General features: G+C 45.9%; 2 protein-coding genes across 2 annotated transcripts; both read right to left on the bottom strand.

Moving 5' to 3' along the window:
* Window positions 1-215: 215 nt before the first annotated feature.
* On the bottom strand, window positions 216-2,070 carry B0T15DRAFT_139713 (uncharacterized protein). Its single transcript, XM_062861866.1, has 3 exons — window positions 1,675-2,070; window positions 1,137-1,603; window positions 216-1,071 (listed from the first exon to the last, which is right to left on the bottom strand). The coding sequence occupies exons 1-3, from the start codon at window positions 1,726-1,728 to the stop codon at window positions 510-512; spliced, it is 1,083 nt and encodes a 360-aa protein (XP_062722206.1). The 5' UTR covers window positions 1,729-2,070; the 3' UTR covers window positions 216-509.
* Window position 2,071: 1 nt separating this feature from the next.
* B0T15DRAFT_139813 (uncharacterized protein) lies at window positions 2,072-3,635 on the bottom strand. Its single transcript, XM_062861867.1, has 2 exons — window positions 2,773-3,635; window positions 2,072-2,715 (listed from the first exon to the last, which is right to left on the bottom strand). The coding sequence occupies exons 1-2, from the start codon at window positions 3,237-3,239 to the stop codon at window positions 2,502-2,504; spliced, it is 681 nt and encodes a 226-aa protein (XP_062722205.1). The 5' UTR covers window positions 3,240-3,635; the 3' UTR covers window positions 2,072-2,501.
* Between the last annotated feature and the right edge of the window lie 14,413 nt (window positions 3,636-18,048).

Raw genomic sequence — 18,048 nt, 5'->3', positions numbered from 1 at the left:
CACTACGATCTGTACAGGTAGTACATAGCTCTCCACTTTGGCGTCTCCCACCGGGCTGCCACAAAGGTGCGCTGGATCTAAGCAGGCCAGGCTTCGGCACTCCGTGGCACTCCGTGGCACCACTTGTGGCTGGGTCAAACTCCGAATCCGAGGATCTCCAAGCCAGCCTCCATCTGGCCGAGCCCTCTACGGAGAAACGGACGGGTACTGATATCAGGCCAACGTTGCCGCTTTGTTGCAGAGCCCGGGAAATATACTGGGCCCGAATATCACCCAAAACTCTCGCGATTTTTATCAACCATGTGAGCGTCAAAGTCACCGTTCGTGCTTCGTATCGCAGATGGAGACGCATACAGTCCCGAGACAGAATCAGCCATGGCTAGCTCCGAACTAATGAAAAGCGAATAGACAAGCCCACGACCCGGAACGCCAGACCTAATGCAGTCGAGATACCCCACCCGCCATCGTCTATCCTTCAAGTCCTTCATGGCAGAACCTATGAACCCGGATCACTCAGGCAACAGGTTTCCCCTCACCGCAAACATCTTGGAGGTAATAGTCGCTGTGAACCCGTCCACCTGCTTGCTGTACTGCTCTACTTGCCTAGCGTTGAGCATACCCTCGAGCCGGCTGGGCTCCTGTGGCAACTTAAAAAGCCTCTGCCACTCGTCCTCGGGCAGGGGCTGTTGCTTGGCTGCTAGGCGAGCAGCATTCTCGGCCTTCCGCTTCGCCTGCCACTGCGAGATCTTGAATTGCTCGCGCGTAAGCTGTCGCTGGTAGTACTGGTGGTTGTTGAGATCGGTGTAGTGGGCCTCGATACTGTCGAGCAGCAGGTCGCAAGTCTTCTCCAGGAAAGGATCAATGGAGACGTCCAGCGCATCAAATGATGGATGCGCGGGTAACTTGACAGGGTCTCGCCGGATGTCGTCGAGAGAAGCTGGGAGCGGAATCTCGGGCTTCTCGGGCGGCGCGGGAACTTGGTGAACAAACGACGTGAGCAGATGGGAGTTATGAACAATGACAGGGACCTCGATGAGAATGTCCCTGAAGGTCAACTTGGACTTTTGAAGGCTACGTGAGGTTCGGGTCAGTGCGAGATCGGGAAGAGTACAGGGGTGGATCAAGGGTGTGCTGACCTCTCAGTAGTGAACTTCGCTTCTTTGTAGGCCGCCATAAACTCGGGAGACAGCCTAAAGGCGCGCAGACTCAGAGTGCCTTGAGAGCTCCTGCTCACATCGTGAACGAGCGCCACTGTCTTGTCGTTGTCGCGCTGGTAGTGGTATTGGTTTTCGATGAAACTGAGATTGATGAAGTTGCCCATGGTGGCACTCGTGTACCAGCCCACGTTGTTGGCATCGACGTTCACCTCTTTCAGATGCCTGATCATCTCGTTCTGGTATGCTATGTTGGCCTTCGCACGGGGAGCAGCCGCGGCGAGACTCGACGCATCGGTCTGGTGGTTGTCGGCGGTTGAAACATCGATCGTCGGGAAAGGAAAGGCGTTTGTAATCTCGAGTAGCCCATTGTTGTCCATTCCCACAAGGGACCCTGTGGCGGTAGTCGGGAAGCTTGAGGAACAGTGCTTCACGATCTTCATCACCACCTGTTCCAGACTGTCAGTAAGACGCAAGTGGGTTGGCGGGGCACTGGACCTCGGTTTTAGCTACTACATACAAGCGACTCGATCTGCGCCGATTTGAACGGCGCATCTTTCTGGGCGTCAATCATGGTGTCTGGAAGATGAATGCGCAATCACTGTGGAAGCTGGTAACCCGCGGATGCGCCGGCCTTTGAACTGTGTTCCGTTGTTGAGGTTGCTAGCAGCTTTTCAGGGTTTCGCAAATCTCGTTGATTTGTGGGCAAGCAGCCCAAGACTCGGCTTGAAAGAAGTCTGGAGCGGAAAGGTGCGGCAGAAAAGCCAAGAGTGTGGCTAGTGTGGCGCAAGTAGCTCACTAAGGTAGCGTCATACTTGTATGTATTTATTTTGGTAGGTATTGTACTGTACGGGTGCATATCCGTATACCCACGCTCTTTGAGCCTTCGAGGGGGTTCGTTCTTCTCCCATCCCGCACACTCGGTTTCTTCAAGCCTAAACACGACACAAGTGCTCCCTTGTTATGACCCTAAGGAGATATATGGTACGGTGCAGGTCGCCCTGGCTGAGGATTTCGGCCTGTCATGAGATTTAGAGCGCTAAGATGATTCGGTACTGAGCAACATCATCCCACGTCCCCCCCACGCCGAGGGTTCGTCTCGAACCCAAGACTGAATTGCTTAAATTGACGACCCCCCGTCGGTCAAGTGCTGATAACGACATCCTCTGGCCCTGTGGTAGCCTTCGAATAGCTCCGCTGATCCCACAGCACCGGCAATGAACGCCGTCCTCGTAAAAAATTATATTAGGCGCGCTTATCCCTTTAACGTTGCAGGTGCGAGCAAGTCTATTGTGGACAAACCCAGAAGCCTCCCCCCTCTAATCAAGACGACCACTCGCTTCAGTCTCACTCGTCCCAGTCAGTGATAGCCCAACTGCTGACATTGTCCTCGATGGTCAGCTTGAGGCGGTCGATTTTCCAGTACGAGTACAAGGTCCGCGCAGCACCTGCCGCCTTTCGGTGAGCAGGACCTGTGCCTCCTTTCCTAGCATCTTCCTGCGATCTCCAAATGCACGTCGCCAAGTTGCGGCCTTCGACGTCCGGAGTCCCGAACCAGTATCTGTGACGAGTGTCAGGGAGGTAGCTCCAGCCGCTGCCTTGGGGGGACAGGACTTACTTCAGAAAGCCACCGCTTGCTGTGGCCTCGGCGTGGGCCGCCTTGTCTAAGGCGCCCAGTTCCTCGTATACTGTTGTCGGAGGAATACGGGAGCGGAAGGCGACCACAAAGAAGGATGTCTTTTTCCACGCATGGTTGGTTTCCCGGGCCAGTGTTCGGAGGGTCGCCATAATCTCATCCCAGTTGAACGTCTGAGTATATGGTGCGGTGGCATAGTCGTCTCGCAAGCACTTCATTGTGGTCAGGGAGACCGCTAACAGTTGGTTCTCGACGTCCAAGCTCTGGAGGTCGAGAAGATGGTCCTGCTCCTGGTATGGTGAGACAACGAGATATCTCTCCCAGGCCGCCTTCCGTGCATCAGCCAAATCTTCGATGCAGGAGACCACGCTCAAGTCCTTCGCATCCAGCTGTTGCAGATACTGGTCTTGCGCCTCGGCTACGACCACCGGACCCGTCGGTATCATCATGGTTGGGGTATGGTTTGCTGGTTCAATGGCGCGTTGCTGGGGCCCCCTCGAGTTGAGCTGGTCTCCAGGAGTTCTGGTCAGCAACTGGGTCCGATGATATGGCGAATCAATATCTGTACCCTGTTCGGCTCAATGGCGGGCTGGTTGTGTGCTTCTGGGAAGAGTAGAGGTCTGAGGAATATGGTGGAGGGGCCATAGAAAACACAGGCATATTAGAGAACTTCGGCCTAGGAGCACGATAGCAAAACACCTGATGGGGACATATCATGAGCAAATGGCGACAGCGGCCTGTAATGGCCTGAGTCCGTCAAACAATGTAAAGAAAGTGCCTCCGGAGCATCTCTGAAACATTGGAAATCGCGTCATCCGTTGCGGAGGTGGTGCAATTCAAGATAATCCCAATGCCTTTGTGGGCTTGCGCCTGCAAACAATGACCTTCACCGTTATGACCGTTCCACGCTACTAATTCGTGGACCATACACTACGCTGTCTGAGATGCATATCTGTCGAATTGTGCATGCGTTTCTCGTCGTGTTGTGAATATTGTCTTTTGCCATCTTAGAACCAAGGCCGTCTTACGGAGCTGGCAGTCCCGTTCGGATTTTGTGGGGACCTGCATAAGTAAAATACCTACCCAGGGGAAAGGGTCATCCCTCAACTTGGATTGCGCCCTCCAGATCTCCAAACTACGACGAGCCGTGACATGTCAGGAGCAGCCATTTGAATCCAACTTGTACATACATGCCTGGTGGCAACTATATCCCCGGTATTGCGCCATAATGCGCGGCCGAGGCTGTCTACACCGCGTGGGACAAACACACACTAAACAGTCTGGTGCATTGTGCTTACCCTGGGTTTGACGACGTACCAGCCTGGGCTGAAAGACATGAGCGAGACTGTGAGCTACAGTGCGAACCTGAGTGCCGTCTATAACTCTATATAACTACTTAAGTAGGTATTCGGGCCGGCGGCGGCAGCAGATGACAGCACTCGAGGCCCCATCGGCCATGACTCGAGTGCAACCCAGAACTCCTCCTTGTGCCTGATGGTCTAGGTATTTCTGAAAACGTTGGAAGATCGAGGCACGCCTTAGGCTTTTGAGGTCACAGGCCTGATTCCAGTGGCGTCGCAGCGCGAGCAAGATCAAGGGAGACCCCGTACTCTTTGTACATACGGCCTCATATCAACCCTGGCAGCATTTCGGGCCCCCGCTTGCAAAGCAGACTATGAACATCTCAATGAGGACGATGTCCAGGAATATACGGCCCACGGTTACCCCCAGTGTGAACAACTTGTCCATCCTTGCAGCGCCCCAGCCATCATAGGGCACGATAAACTGCCATACTTTGCAAAACGTCTACGATTCAGTCAGACCGGCCAAGCTATCTTGGTGTCGGGTGGCATGCTATCCCCAACGAAGTCTCACAATATGTGGCGACAATTCCTCAAGCGGTATACGAAATAGCAAGTACCATCCTATGAGAACTGGCTGGCGGCAATGACTAGCTTCATCGCCGGGCTGAAGCCAGTATTCGGCGACGAGTGCACTTCAAGCTTCCTGACATCCTAGCACACGAGCCAGCTCGCCTGTATTCGCAGTGCTAACAAAACGCCCCACGGGGTTCATTTTAGCTGAGAAGCCTTAGTTAGGTATGAGGAAGCGGTTCTGTCCTGTGCGCCACTATGGTCATGGAGCTCTCAACGTTTTGGCATGTGCTTTCGAGAAGAAGACAGAGCCTTGTAATGAATAATGTTAGGAGACGCGGGGTCATGTGTGATTCTCAAGACGAAGGTGATAAAGCAGATGATATATACACATATCAAAAACCTAGTTGAGAATGAAGAGTATTAGCATATATAGGGAATAAATCTTCATTTCTTAGATCTTTGATAGTTATCTTCCTTCTCCGTTATACTTATAATACTAAAAAGGCGTATATAGTAAGATGTACTTACTAAACTATTACTTTAAATATAACTCGAAAATGTTTACTGTTAAATAAAAGATAAACTAAGATATTATATTAATCTTTAAATAATACCTAGCTTTAGCTTTGCTATTAGAACTTAACTAATGAAATATATATCTCCTAGACTACTATACCTATCTATAATAGGCTTGCTAGACTCTTATATACTTTGTTGGTAAGACAACTATCTCTATCGCTAGGCTAGATAAAACTCTTATACTAGATAACGTGCATGATAAGCGAGCGGATCAGTGTGACGAAACCATAGGCAGTCCTGCCTCTGAAAGGGTTCGCCGGTCGAAGGTAACTGCTGGTCGGACTATAGGTCTCGGTAAAGCCAAAAGGTTCATAACAATACTTGTCGCAGTGTCTGCACAATAGGTATGGGCTATTGCTTGTATTGCTCACTGGAGAACTCCCAGAGTCCTCCAGAACGAGTGACTATATACTAGCTATCTTCTTGGGTGCTTAGTGCTTCGATTGGGATGAGCACCTGGGTGCTTATCGTGATATGCCCCTGATCACTCTGATCATTTATGTCCTACAGAGTGCTCAGCGCCATTGGCACCTTAGCACCTTTGCTTGTCTCTGACTGGTCCGCCTGATTGTCCAAGTGATTGGCTCGGGACGCCCCCGCGTCCCCACATACGGCCGTCTGCCCTGCAGCCCGCCGTTGGTTAATTCGTGACAATCAGATAAGCGAGCGGATCAATTTTCTCTGCAACGCATGTCTCTACCTACAACATCAATTTCCTCTACCATACTATTATGTCTGCAATTCCGGCCGAGGCTAAAGTGGTTCTTGCACTTGAAGCTTTTGAAAATGATCCTAAGCTAAGCTTCTGGGCTGCAGCAAAGATCTATTCTATACCTTATACTACCCTCTATCGCTGGCATACTAGCCGGCCTGCACGACGTGATACTCTAGCCAACTCGCGTAAGCTTACAGATCTGGAAGAGGAGGTAATAGTTCAGTATATAACTGAGCTATCTACACGCGTATTTCCACCTAGATTGTGTGGTATGGAAGATATGGCCAACCAACTACTACGTGAACGCAACGCGCCCCCTGTTGGTAAATGCTGGGCTTACAACTTCGTCAAAAAACAACCAGAGCTCCATACGCGTTATGCCCGTCGATACGACTACCAGAGGGCTAAGTACAAGGATCCAAGGATTATTGGGGAGTAGTTTATACTCGTACGAAACACTGAGGCTAAGTACAGCATTGTAGATGACGATATCTACAACTTTGACGAGACCGCGTTTATAATGGGAATGATCTGCCCAGGCATGGTAGTTACGACCTCGGATGGCCGTGGTAGGGCAAAACTAGCCCAGCCTGGTAACCGCGAATGGGCAACCGTGATCCAGGGAGTCAATGCTCTTGGCTGGGCTATCCCGCCCTTCATTATCTTAGCCGCGCAATACCACCTCGCCAACTGGTATACGGAGTACAACCTCTCGGGCGATTGGCATATTGCAACTACCGAGAACGGCTAGACTACCAATATAGTAGGCCTCGATTGGATCAAGCACTTCGACTTCTATATGGCACCTTATACAAAGGGCAAGAACCGGTTGTTGATCCTCGACGGCCATGAGAGCCACTACTCTACCGAATTCGAACTCTACTGCTAGGAGAATAATATCATCACGCTCTATATGCCTCTGTATTCCTAGTACCTCCTACAGCCACTTGATATCAGCTGCTTTGGGCTGTTGAAGCAGGTGTATGGTCGCTAGGTCGAGGATCTAATGCGGATATATATTAACTATATCAGCAAGCTCGAGTTCCTCTATACCTTCCGCAAGGCCTTCTTTACTTCTATAATAGAGAAGAATATCCATAGTGGCTTTTTAGGTGCTGGCCTTATGCCATACGATCCAGAGAGGGTGATATCCAAGCTGGATGTAAAGCTTCGTACACCAACGCCATTGAACTCGCGGGCCGGCATACTACAACCTTGGGTCTTCCAGACACTACACAACCCTCGAGAAGCGACCTCGCAGTCAACGCTTATCAAGACTTGCATTGCCAACCATCAAAACAGCTCTCCAACTTCGATATTGACTGCGGTGGACCAGCTTGCCAAGGGTACGATGGCTATAATGCACGAGGTGGCTCTTCTTCGGTCAGAGGTCTCTCCGCTCCGCAAGGCCAACGAGGCACTTAGTAAGCGCCGGAGAGCCAAAAAAACACGCGTGCAGCTTGGAGGATCACTTGCAGTGCAAGATGCAAAGGATCTACTGGACTAGAAGGCCGTGGTTGGGGAGGTGGTACAAGAAACGTAGCCGGATAGTAGTGGTGCAGAGAGGGCTCGTACAAAGGTTCGGGGCTGTAGTGTGTGCGGCAAGCCTGGCCATAACGTACGTATATGCCGGGAGGTTGTAGAAGGTTCTAATTCATCTATTTCTGATGTAATTATAGTTGGTTCCTAGTGTTGATATGTTACAGTGAAGGATAGTTGTGGTAAGATAGTAGAAAATGATCCGCTCGCTTATCTGATCCGCTCGCTTATCATGCACGTTAATATAAGTATATAGCTTAGAGCATACTACTCTCATTTTAGCTAGTTATAATTCACAAGGCTATCTATCTCCCTTATACAATGTCATAAGAGCTTATACTCTATATAGCCCAACGCCTCTAGTAGTTAATTACTATAATAAGGACTGTACTACATCCTTATATGTCATGAATTAACCTGCAGATGCCGGTGGGGACTAACCTGCATAGTTAGCAGGTGAGCCCGCGTCCAATCATTACGAGCCAGGAAGGACCAAATGAGGATTGGGAAGATTGGGAACAATGCTAAGGAACGTTGTTCTAGATGGAACAACGAGAACGACAATTGTTCTAAATATTCCAGAGATCTAGGTACGGGGATACCTAGGGGGGAAGCTATATATAGTTCTACCACTCTGTCACTCATTCAGATAGCTAGTTGCCTCAGTGAGCAATTCAAACAGTAGCCTTTACCTACTATACAGACATTGCGACTTGCAGTGTTATGAACCCTTTGGCTTCACCGAGACCTATAGTCCGACCAGCGGATACCTTCGACCGGCGAACACTTTTAGACGCAGGACTGCCTATGGTTTCGTCACAACTAGTAATAGATTAACCTAATTGTCCTACTAGAAATTAATAAATACTTTAAGGTATTATTTAATAATCTAGTTAAGCTATTCTATCTAGCTATTTATTTATAAATAATATACTATCAAAAGCCCGTTTTTTAATCTAAACATTTTATAAGCGCTTGTTAGAACTTCAATACGAACTTAGTATCTTAACTGATAATCTATTTCTTTGGCTATTTACAAACTAATATAATATACCTATAGATTATAGTGATAAGTTGCTCTACTAACTATAACTCTTTATATAGGAAGAAGTGGCTTTACTTAGTAAGTCGATTAACTACAGTAAGTATACTATTATATTTTGTTCTGGTAGTTAAATCCTTTGAAAATAGTAGTTTAATAATAAAGTCTATTATTACTAAGCTCTATAGTTATTCTACTACTAGCAATAGCTCTAAGAGCCTATATAGCTTATGCTATACTAACTTACTTTGGTTATAAAGGTTATATTCTTATATATATATATATTCTCCTACTCCGCTATGCCTCTAGCTATTTACAAGGCGCGCCGGACCCTCTACTGCTATGTACAAAGGAAAAACCGTACCATTCAGGCTGGGTAAAAACCTTCGTCGGAAGTAATAGGAAAGATATGGTTTCAGTGATACACGCTGCTGCAAGTAAGGAAAAAGGCCTTGGGAAGGCCTTGGGCCAACGGCTAGTAGGGTGCTAGCTCGGCTAAGCCGTGGCCACGGGTGTGGCTAGCCGGGTATGACGAAACTACAGGCAGTCCTGCCTCTGAAAGGGTTCGCCGGTCGAAGGTAACTGCTGGTCGGACTATAGGTCTCGGTGAAGCCAGAAGGTTCATAATAATGCTTGTCGCAATGTCTACACAATAGGTATAGGCTATTGCTGGTAATTGCTCACTGGAGAACTCCCAGAGTCCTCCAGAACGAGTGTCTAGCCATCCTATATACTACGGTTTTTCCTATGGATTACGGCCTCCCTCCGGTGATCCCTTATACTGGATCACCCTGGGATCACCAGTGATCCCCCTATAAGCCTTATACCTGGATCACCAAGCCTTCCCTATGCCAAGTATAATCCTCCTCTGATTGGTCTATTCCTGGACCAGAATGATTGGACGCAGGCATCGCCTATAGACTATATAGGTCGGCCCTACCGGCCGCTGCAGGTTAATTCATAATACGATGCCCCCTCTCTAGAGCTATTCGTCCCGAAAGCCCAAGTTCGTTTTAAATAGCGCCAACATCCTATATTGTGAGCATATTATATGCCTCCTCTTTTCCCTTTCCCAAGAGGTGCTAATACAATAACAGACCGTGTCTATAAGCGTTAGTCTAAGAAAGCCCAAGAGTATATGGCTCTTGCATCTTTTGTCGAATCCTCCGGAGTAGATATTATACCTTGTTCTTAGTGTTTCAAGCGTAATCTTGCTTGCTATATCGTATAGAACTCCTCTCGTTATAGCGAATGCATTTGTCGCGGTCGTTCTTATAATAGTTCTAGTATAGCGTCGTCTTATAGGCTATGTTCCCTTCTCCCCTTATAGTGTAGCGTCTGACTTTTCTTAGTGACGAAGATTATATCCGAGCAAAAGCGCTTAGAGCAGGAAGAGGCCGACGCTGAAAAGGCGCTCTTTGTTCTTCAAACTTAGTTGCAGACTGCCGTCGGTCGTCTCGCTAGGTTGTAGCATTAGAGGCGTTTCCTGAAGGAGCGGGGTTCCGAGTTGTTCTGTCGTAGTATACAATTATTGGAGGAGATGGAGGCGGAGGACCGTCGGATTCAGGAGTCCGAATCCCGTATAGTTAGCGACGTTCAGGCGCTTGGGGCGGACGTTCCTTTCGACTGGGGTTCTTTAGGGCTTGATTTGTCCGATGTTGACCTGGCCGCTCTGGCGGAACCGTCATCCGAGGTCGATCCGGGTCCTTCTAGTGGGACTTCCTTGGTTCCTCAGGGCAGTGGGGGTTTGTAGTTGGTAGTGGTCAGGTCTTGGTTACGCCTGCCGTTGCGTGTGTTGTCTATAGCGTTGCTGCCTATAGCCGCTCTTTCCTTCCTAGGGTTCTCAATCTGGTTCTTGTTGCTTGTTTTCCAACAAATGAAATAGCTTAGTGGTATAGCTTGGTTATTATACCTAAGTGATTGCTCTAGGAGACTATAGGTTCGAATCCCGTCTATACTATTGCTGGCTATAATATGGGATGATATCGTATAAGTCGTTATCTAGAACACGGTTAGCTTTTTGCGTTTTTCTTCTTTCCTAGGTGGTCTGGGTTCCTTCGGTAGAACTCTCTTAGCTTCTCCATATAGCTAAGGTGTTCTGCTGGTTCCTATAAGTTGTCTTCTGGCCTGAAGTCCAGCTATTTGATTAAATACTCTAGCCTTCCGTTAGCTATTTATAAGTCCAAGATTTCCTTAACGTCCTATTCTTCCTCTTTGTCCTTGGCTTTGATATTCTTCGTAAGGCGTATATTCTTAGATGCTGGTTCGAGGAGCGAGATATAGAAGACGTTAGTATATAACTTTATCGTTAATAGTAATAAAAGTCGATAGTTAGATGTCGAAATTCTTACGTCGATTTTAAATGGTCTAATCTTCCTAAAGTCGAGTTTCTGGCTTAGCAGTTTCGTTTTTAGATTTCGGGAAATAAGGTAGACTATATCTCCTCTCTTAAGGCAAGGTCTCTTAAGCCGATATTTATTGTAATACTCCTTTATCCTAAGTCTGACGAACTCGAGTTCTTCCTTTAGTATTATATATAGCATATATATTTTTTCTGCCTTGACTTTTGCCCTAGGTACTATAATATCTGGTCCCTAGTATAAATCTACTTTGTAACTAAAGTTCGTAAAGAATAGAGTAACCTTTATTATCTCTATTGGTATAGTATTATATATAAGCTATACTGCTAGTAATAGATTAACCTAGTCGTCCTATTAGAATTTAACAAACGTTCTAAGGTATTGTTCGACGATCTGGTTAAGCCTTTCTATCTGGCTATCTGTCTACGGGTAGTATACTATTAAAAGCTTGTTCTTTATACCCAAACGCTTTATAAGCACTTGCTAAAACTTTAATGCGAATTTAGTATCTCGGTCTATAATCTATTCTTCCAGCCACCTATAAACTACTATAATATGCCGATAGATTATATCCGCAAGTTGCTCTACTGACTATAATTCTTTATATAAGAAGAAGTAGCTCTACTTAGTAAGTCGGTTAACTATAGTAAGGATGCTATTATACTTTGTTCCGGTAGTCGGGTCTTTTGAAAGCGGTAGTTTGGTGATAAAGTCTATCGTTACCAAACTCCATGGTCGTTCTGCAATTGGCAATGGTTCTAAGAGCCCATATAGTTTATAGCGTGCCAACTTGCTTCGATTACAGAGGTTGTATTCCTATACAATGGTTTTAACTCTAGTCCTAAGTCCTAGGAAGTCGTAGTATTGCCGAACCTTGGCGACTGTTTTGGCGATTCCTATATATCCTCCGAGTTTCGACTCGTAGATTATCTTGATCAGTTCTATCTGATCCTATAGTGCGACATAGGCCTTGCCGTTATATTATAACGCTCTATCTCTCTAAGAGATACCTGCCTTTTCGTCTATATTGTTCTGCTTCCAGTCTTAGAAGTCTTTTCCTAGCCGTTCTTCCCTAAAGACTACGTAATATTCTTCAAACGGTTATAGAGGTTATATACCGGGATCTTCGTCCTATTATAGAAGTATATCGTTATCGAGATCTTCTATTGGTTAGGGAGTATACTATAGGGAACCGTCTGGCTGTTATTAAAGTAATAGTGGCAAGGCTTCTAGTTAGCTATTCCTGAAGTGATCTGGCCTCCTACTTAACGTATCTGCTCGTACGTTTTCTGAGCCTTTCTTATAATTGATTTTGAAGTTGAACTCTGAAAGGAATTCTGCCTATCGAGTCTGTCATCCGTTCAATACCTTGGTGGTAGTAAAGTACTACAAGTTCTTATAGTCTATATAGACCTGAACCTCGTAGGTTATACCGCTAAGGTATGGCCTCTATTCTTGAAAAGCTTCGATAATGGCTAGCAACTCCTTGTTATAGATTGGATAGTTGAGTTATAGTCCTTCAAGCTTCTTCGAAAAGAATACAACTAGGTGTAACTTCCTATATTTGTTATACTAACTAAGTTATCCTCCGATTGCATAGTCTAATATATTGGTTTCAACCTCAAATGGTTTCTATAGGTCTAGCAACTAGAGCACTAGATCGGCAATGATTATATCGCAGATCTTCTAAAACGCTTGCTTATACTTGGCTTCCTATCGGAACTCGATGTCTTTCTTTATAAGTTCGTATAATGGTTATATAAGGTTACCGAAGTTCCTAATGAACATTCGATAGAAATTAGCGAATCTGATAAACTCTCGTATTTCTATTGTCGTCGTTAGTCGTGGCTATATTTTGATCGCTTTAATCTTTGCTAGCTCTATCCTGATTCTACTAGGCGAAATTTCTTATCTAAGAAATACTATTTTCGTAATATAGAATTCGCTCTTGTCTTTATTAACTAATAACTTATACTTGTAAAGTATATCTAGCACTGCCTTTATATACTTCTTATATTCTTCGAGTGTTTTAGAGAAGATAAGGATATTATCTAGGTAATAGACTGCGAATCGGTCGAGGAACGGGTAAATCGTATAGTCGACGACCGCCTAGAAGGTTGCTGGTACGTTCGTCAATCCGAAGGGCATTATAAGGTATTTATAATGGCTATAGGGAGTATAAAACGCTATCTTCTATTTATCCCCTTCCTTAATATAAATATAGGCGTATGCTATTGGAAGGTCGAGGCAAGTAAAGTAACAGGCGCCTGCCAACTGGTCTCGAAATTATAAGATAAATAGCAGGGGGTACCGGTTTTTTACTATCTCTCTATTCAGCTATCGGTAGTCTATATATATCTAAAGCTTTCTATCCTTCTTTGGAATAAACAGGACTAGATAGCCCGCCGGTGATATTAATAGTCTAATATACCCTATCTTAAGGTTCTCCTTAAGATATCTTTTTAACTTAGCATCTTGCTTTTTATTGGTATAGTATACCTTAAAGAACTTTAACTAGGCTCCTTCCTTGAGTTTGATTTCGTGATCCTAAGGTCTATAGTCTAGTAGCCCCTTAAGATGCTTCGCTTCGAACGCCGGATGTCCTTAGTATTCTACCGGGATCTTGCCTATTTCTACGTTCTTCTCTATACTTCGGTAGTATAAGAACTTATCTCTAGCCGTAATACTGGCTGCTTCCCTCTAGGTGATCTAATCCTAGAATTTAAATTCTCCGGTCTCGTCGATTGAGATAACAGCGATTTCGATATCGTCTGTATCTCTCTAAGCCGTACAAGAGCGTTGTCGTAAATAGCGTTATTTCTAGCCTAGTCTTACCGACTCTCGCTGTTCTTTCTAGTAACTACTGCCTCTTCCTAAGTCCGTAATGCTCTGCTTGGCACTGTCCGTCTCTTGCGGTAGATCTATAGGGGCCGCCTTCCGGGGCGATCTTCCCTACTGCGATCTATCGTCTACGCTTTCCATCTGGTTGGTTGGATACGGCCTCTGTTCCCGAGGTTATAGGTGGCCACCTCCCTTCTAACTAATGTCTGGGTTATAATCTCGATACTATAGGCGTCCTAGAATCATGTCCTTCTTAGGCCCTATTTTAATAATATCAAATACCTCTTTAATGGTTTTTCCTTCTACTATAATCTTAAGTGGTTCCGTTTCCTATTGTACCTATTGGGTATCGAATAGTCTTTAACGATATACTATTTCTTCTTAACCCTCTACGGGATTCTAAGTTGACTAACAAGTATTGGCAAGATAAGGTCGACCTAAGATCCTCTATCTACCAATGCTAATATTTAGAATCCTTTCCAGTATACTATAGCCTAGATTCTATCATTGGGTTTATCGTTCTAAATCGTAGCGGCTTCCTTTTTGCTCGCTAGAAGGTCGTAGATCCTTTTCCTTATATGGTTCTTCCTATACCTATAGATCTATTGTTGTTATAATAGATTTAGTGGTTTTCGGGCCCCTTAGAGGGCCCTGAGCTATTTCCTAACTCCGTCTAAGCATCTAGATAGGCGTCCCTATCTTCCTGTACCTCTTGGTTGCCGTCCTGCGGTCTAAGTCTCGGGAGTTCTTTAAACAATTATCGAGTCTTGTTAGCTCTCTTTTCTTCCTATCGCTATTCGCAAGGCGTTATCTATCTTCGTATATATGTCTTACGTCCGTGATGTTCTTAGAGCTTCGCTTATATATAGATTAAGCAATCCTGGCTCTTGCACTATCAAGTGCTATTAGGCTACCACTGGCAGTCTTCTGGCCGGGTTCTTTATAGTATTACCCTGATTCTATTGTATATATTAGTCCTCTCGACCTTCTATAGGAACTAGTCGGTGCTAGTCCCTATGTCCTAAACCTATAGGACTGGTCGAGGTTCTCTATTTCGGTCGGTAGGCCTATCAGGCCAAAAATCATTGTCAAACTTTAATCAGAAATGGTATTGGTATTCGTATACGACGTATTAGAACTATAGGACGTAGACGTAGTCGTATCGCTGGGGTTAGAGTCGAAGTGCGTCTTGTTTATAAGGTTTATAGTATAGGCCGAATCTAATCCAAATATATATTATATTGCTATCTCCGACGCTAATATACGGCTTCCTATTCTAAAAAGTGTCCTAATCTTGTGGTTCCTGCCCCTTAAGTCTCTATTGGTTCTAGGCCTTCTGGTACTCGGTCTCGGGGTTCTTAATTCCACTATTCCTTCTATCCTGGCCTTGGTCCTATACTAGTCCATCCTATAAGTTCGAGTATTATTCTTCCTGGACCCTGACTAACTTGGCCTTAATGAATTCTAGCTGGCTTATAGCCTAAGCTTTTTCTTCTACGAGTCTTTAGGTAACTATCCGAAGCTCGGCTTGTTCCTCCTTAGCCTCCTAAAGGTATTAAGCGAGAAAGATAGGGTTCGGGCCAATAGGTTCGCTGTCTGATTGTTATATTCTCTATTAACCTTCTTCGTTCTAGGTCAACTAGAATCCCCAACCCTCTACGAGTTGCAATGCCGTAGCAGTGGCGATATTGTAGCCTGTGATAGGCTCTTCGAATATGACGTAGGGGCTATGGCTTCCTGACCGGGAGGAGTTGTCGATGCTTCCTTCAGCCATACCCCGGTCGATAGCGTCGTTGAAGTTATCCTTGGTATAGCTTGCTATAGCTATTTCAACTATATAGGTTGACTTGTCAATCGTAGCGTTTTCCTTGCCAGGTACCTACTTTTAATTCTTCTTGCTACGATACTCCCGTTTAAAGTGCCCCTTTCTTGCTATAATTGAAATAGGTAACCTAGGACTTGTCCTTATATCCCTTATCCTTATACTAGATGGTGTCTATATCCATTAGACTAGTATAGGTACTATACAACGTACTAGGGTACTATCGCTTCTTTTTATCGTTGGCCTTGACGAATATAGGCTATGTTCCGCGTCCTTTACGCTACTAGCACCTGGTATAAATCCGATCGTCGATGCGGATAGCTATAGCAATATATTCGTCAAGCGTATCGGGTCGGTCCTTTTAGTATAGTTCATCCTTGACTTCTTTCTTCAAGCTATTATAGAATAACTATATAAGACCTTCGTCATTAATCTCGCACCGAAGTAAATCCTGGCGGAACTATATAGTATAGGCAGCTACCGATTTTATCTACCTTAGGCATACGAGTCGCTCCTATACGTGGAGCTTCTTATCGTAGTCTCCGAACACCTTCTAGATTTCCTATTCAAATTTATTATACGATTTGAAAATTTCAATAGTAAAGTCGTCCTAAGCGTCTATACTATTGGTTAGCCAATCCTTTAGGGTAGGTTTAAACTATCGAAGTGCCTTCCCCTCGAGCTACAAGGAGATAAATATAACTTTGGCGGATTCGTCTATAAATTTATCCGGGTAGTACTTGAGGTAGGCCCTTATAGATATAAGGAATCTAGTAAGTCCTTGCTTGTCACCTCTATACTTGGGGGGTGCTTCGAGTTTGGCTTTGTCCTTAGGCTTGCCGTTATAGGCCTCGTTAACGAGCTGCTATATATAGCCGTTTTCGGCCTCAAGCTAGGCGATTTTGGCGTTGAGAGCCTCGAGAGCCTGCTGCATCTGTCGCATGGTTGCGGCCTGACTCTGGGATTCCGGGGTGCTAGGTGTCTGGGGCGCCATGATGGTCGATGATACCTTCGATCTGAACCGTGACAGAGTCAAAGGGAGTGAGCAACGTATGACGAAACCATAGGCAGTCCTGCCTCTGAAAGGGTTCGCCGGTCGAAGGTAACTGCTGGTCGGACTGTAGGTCTCGGTGAAGCCAGAAGGTTCACAACAATGCTTGTCGCAATGTCTGCACAATAGGTATAGGCTATTGCTGGTAATTGCTCACTGGAGAACTCCCAGAGTCCTCCAGAACGAGTGTCTAGCCATCCTATATACTACGGTTTTTCCTATGGATCACGGCCTCCCTCCGGTGATCCCTCACACTGGATCACCCTGGGATCACCAGTGATCCCCCTGTGAGCCTTATACCTGGATCACCAAGCCTTCCCTATGCCAAGTGTGATCCTCTTCTGATTGGTCCGTTCCTGGACCAGAATGATTGGACGCAGGCGTCGCCCGCAGACCATGCAGGTCGGCCCCACCGGCCGCTGCAGGTTAATTCATGACACCGGGCTCTCTAGCTTCCAGTTCCTCATCGAGGTTCCGAGCGAGCCTATATTCCCCTAGCCGGCCCAAGTCCATTAGCCAACCCAGTACCTTCTTCAGAAGTCTTCGGTTCCGGTAGCCTAGGCCCTGTAAAACAAGGCTAAGATCCCGGTGGGTGCGTATTAGTTGCCTAGGCCAAGTTCTTGGTATAGGTGGTATAGAGCACCAAATCACAAGATGCTCTACTGTCTCTCTGGCTTCCCCGCATTCGCAATAGGGGGTAGGCTGGTTACGGGCCTTTTGTTTGAAAAGGAAGTCCCGTAGGCCTATAGCCCCTGTACGAGCCTGTACTAGTAGGGAGCTCTTAGCCTTTGTAAGGCCTTGGTGTTTCTGTAGGCTCTGGTTCGTGAAGAGGACTGTTGGTAGGCCTTCGTCGGCTAGCCTAGTTGGCTGTCCCTGGACTCGGGTATTCCACCTAGCCTCCCAGGCTCTTAATAGTGCCCAGTCTTCCTGGGTCTTAGCCAATGGTGGGCCCAAGGCCTTAGCTCGGGTATTCCATTCGGCCACTGTTTTATATAAATATAGATATATTATATATCCCCTTATAGCATTAACCTATAAAGATATCCCGTTTAACTAGACCTTAGAATGCTAATAAGCCTTTAAGGAGCTAAAGACTAGCTATTAAACACCTTAGTATTAGTATACTTTTGTTATAAATTAACCAGCAAAGGCCGGTAGGGGCCGACCTACATGGTCAACGGACGGTGCCCGCGTCCAATCATTATAGGCCAGGGAGAACCAATAAGGATTGGGAAGATTGAGAACAATGCCAAGAATAATTGTTCCAAATGTTCCAGAGATCTAGGTACGGGAATACCTAGGGGAGGAAGCCGTATATTGTTCTACCGTTCTGTTACTTATTCAGATAGTTAGCTTCCTTAGTAAGCAATATTTCAAGCAGTAGCCTTTACCTATTGTACAGACATTGCCACTTGCAGTGTTATGAACCCTT

Source organism: Chaetomium strumarium (assembly GCF_033439665.1).
Source record: "Chaetomium strumarium strain CBS 333.67 chromosome Unknown B0T15scaffold_3, whole genome shotgun sequence".
Lineage (NCBI taxonomy): Eukaryota > Fungi > Ascomycota > Sordariomycetes > Sordariales > Chaetomiaceae > Chaetomium > Chaetomium strumarium.
This window is presented reverse-complemented; position numbering and strand designations above follow the sequence as displayed.

Excerpts from the sequence above, each read along its gene's own strand:
- B0T15DRAFT_139713 (XM_062861866.1), bottom strand. The coding sequence starts at position 1,728 with ATGATTGACGCCCAGAAAGATGCGCCGTTCAAATCGGCGCAGATCGAG. Across the intron at positions 1,604-1,674 it reads CGGCGCAGATCGAGTCGCTT|GTGGTGATGAAGATCGTGAA; the intron begins GTATGTAGTAGC and ends AGTCTGGAACAG. Across the intron at positions 1,072-1,136 it reads GCGAAGTTCACTACTGAGAG|CCTTCAAAAGTCCAAGTTGA; the intron begins GTCAGCACACCC and ends AACCTCACGTAG.
- B0T15DRAFT_139813 (XM_062861867.1), bottom strand. The coding sequence starts at position 3,239 with ATGATGATACCGACGGGTCCGGTGGTCGTAGCCGAGGCGCAAGACCAG. Across the intron at positions 2,716-2,772 it reads GCAAGCGGTGGCTTTCTGAA|ATACTGGTTCGGGACTCCGG; the intron begins GTAAGTCCTGTC and ends CACTCGTCACAG.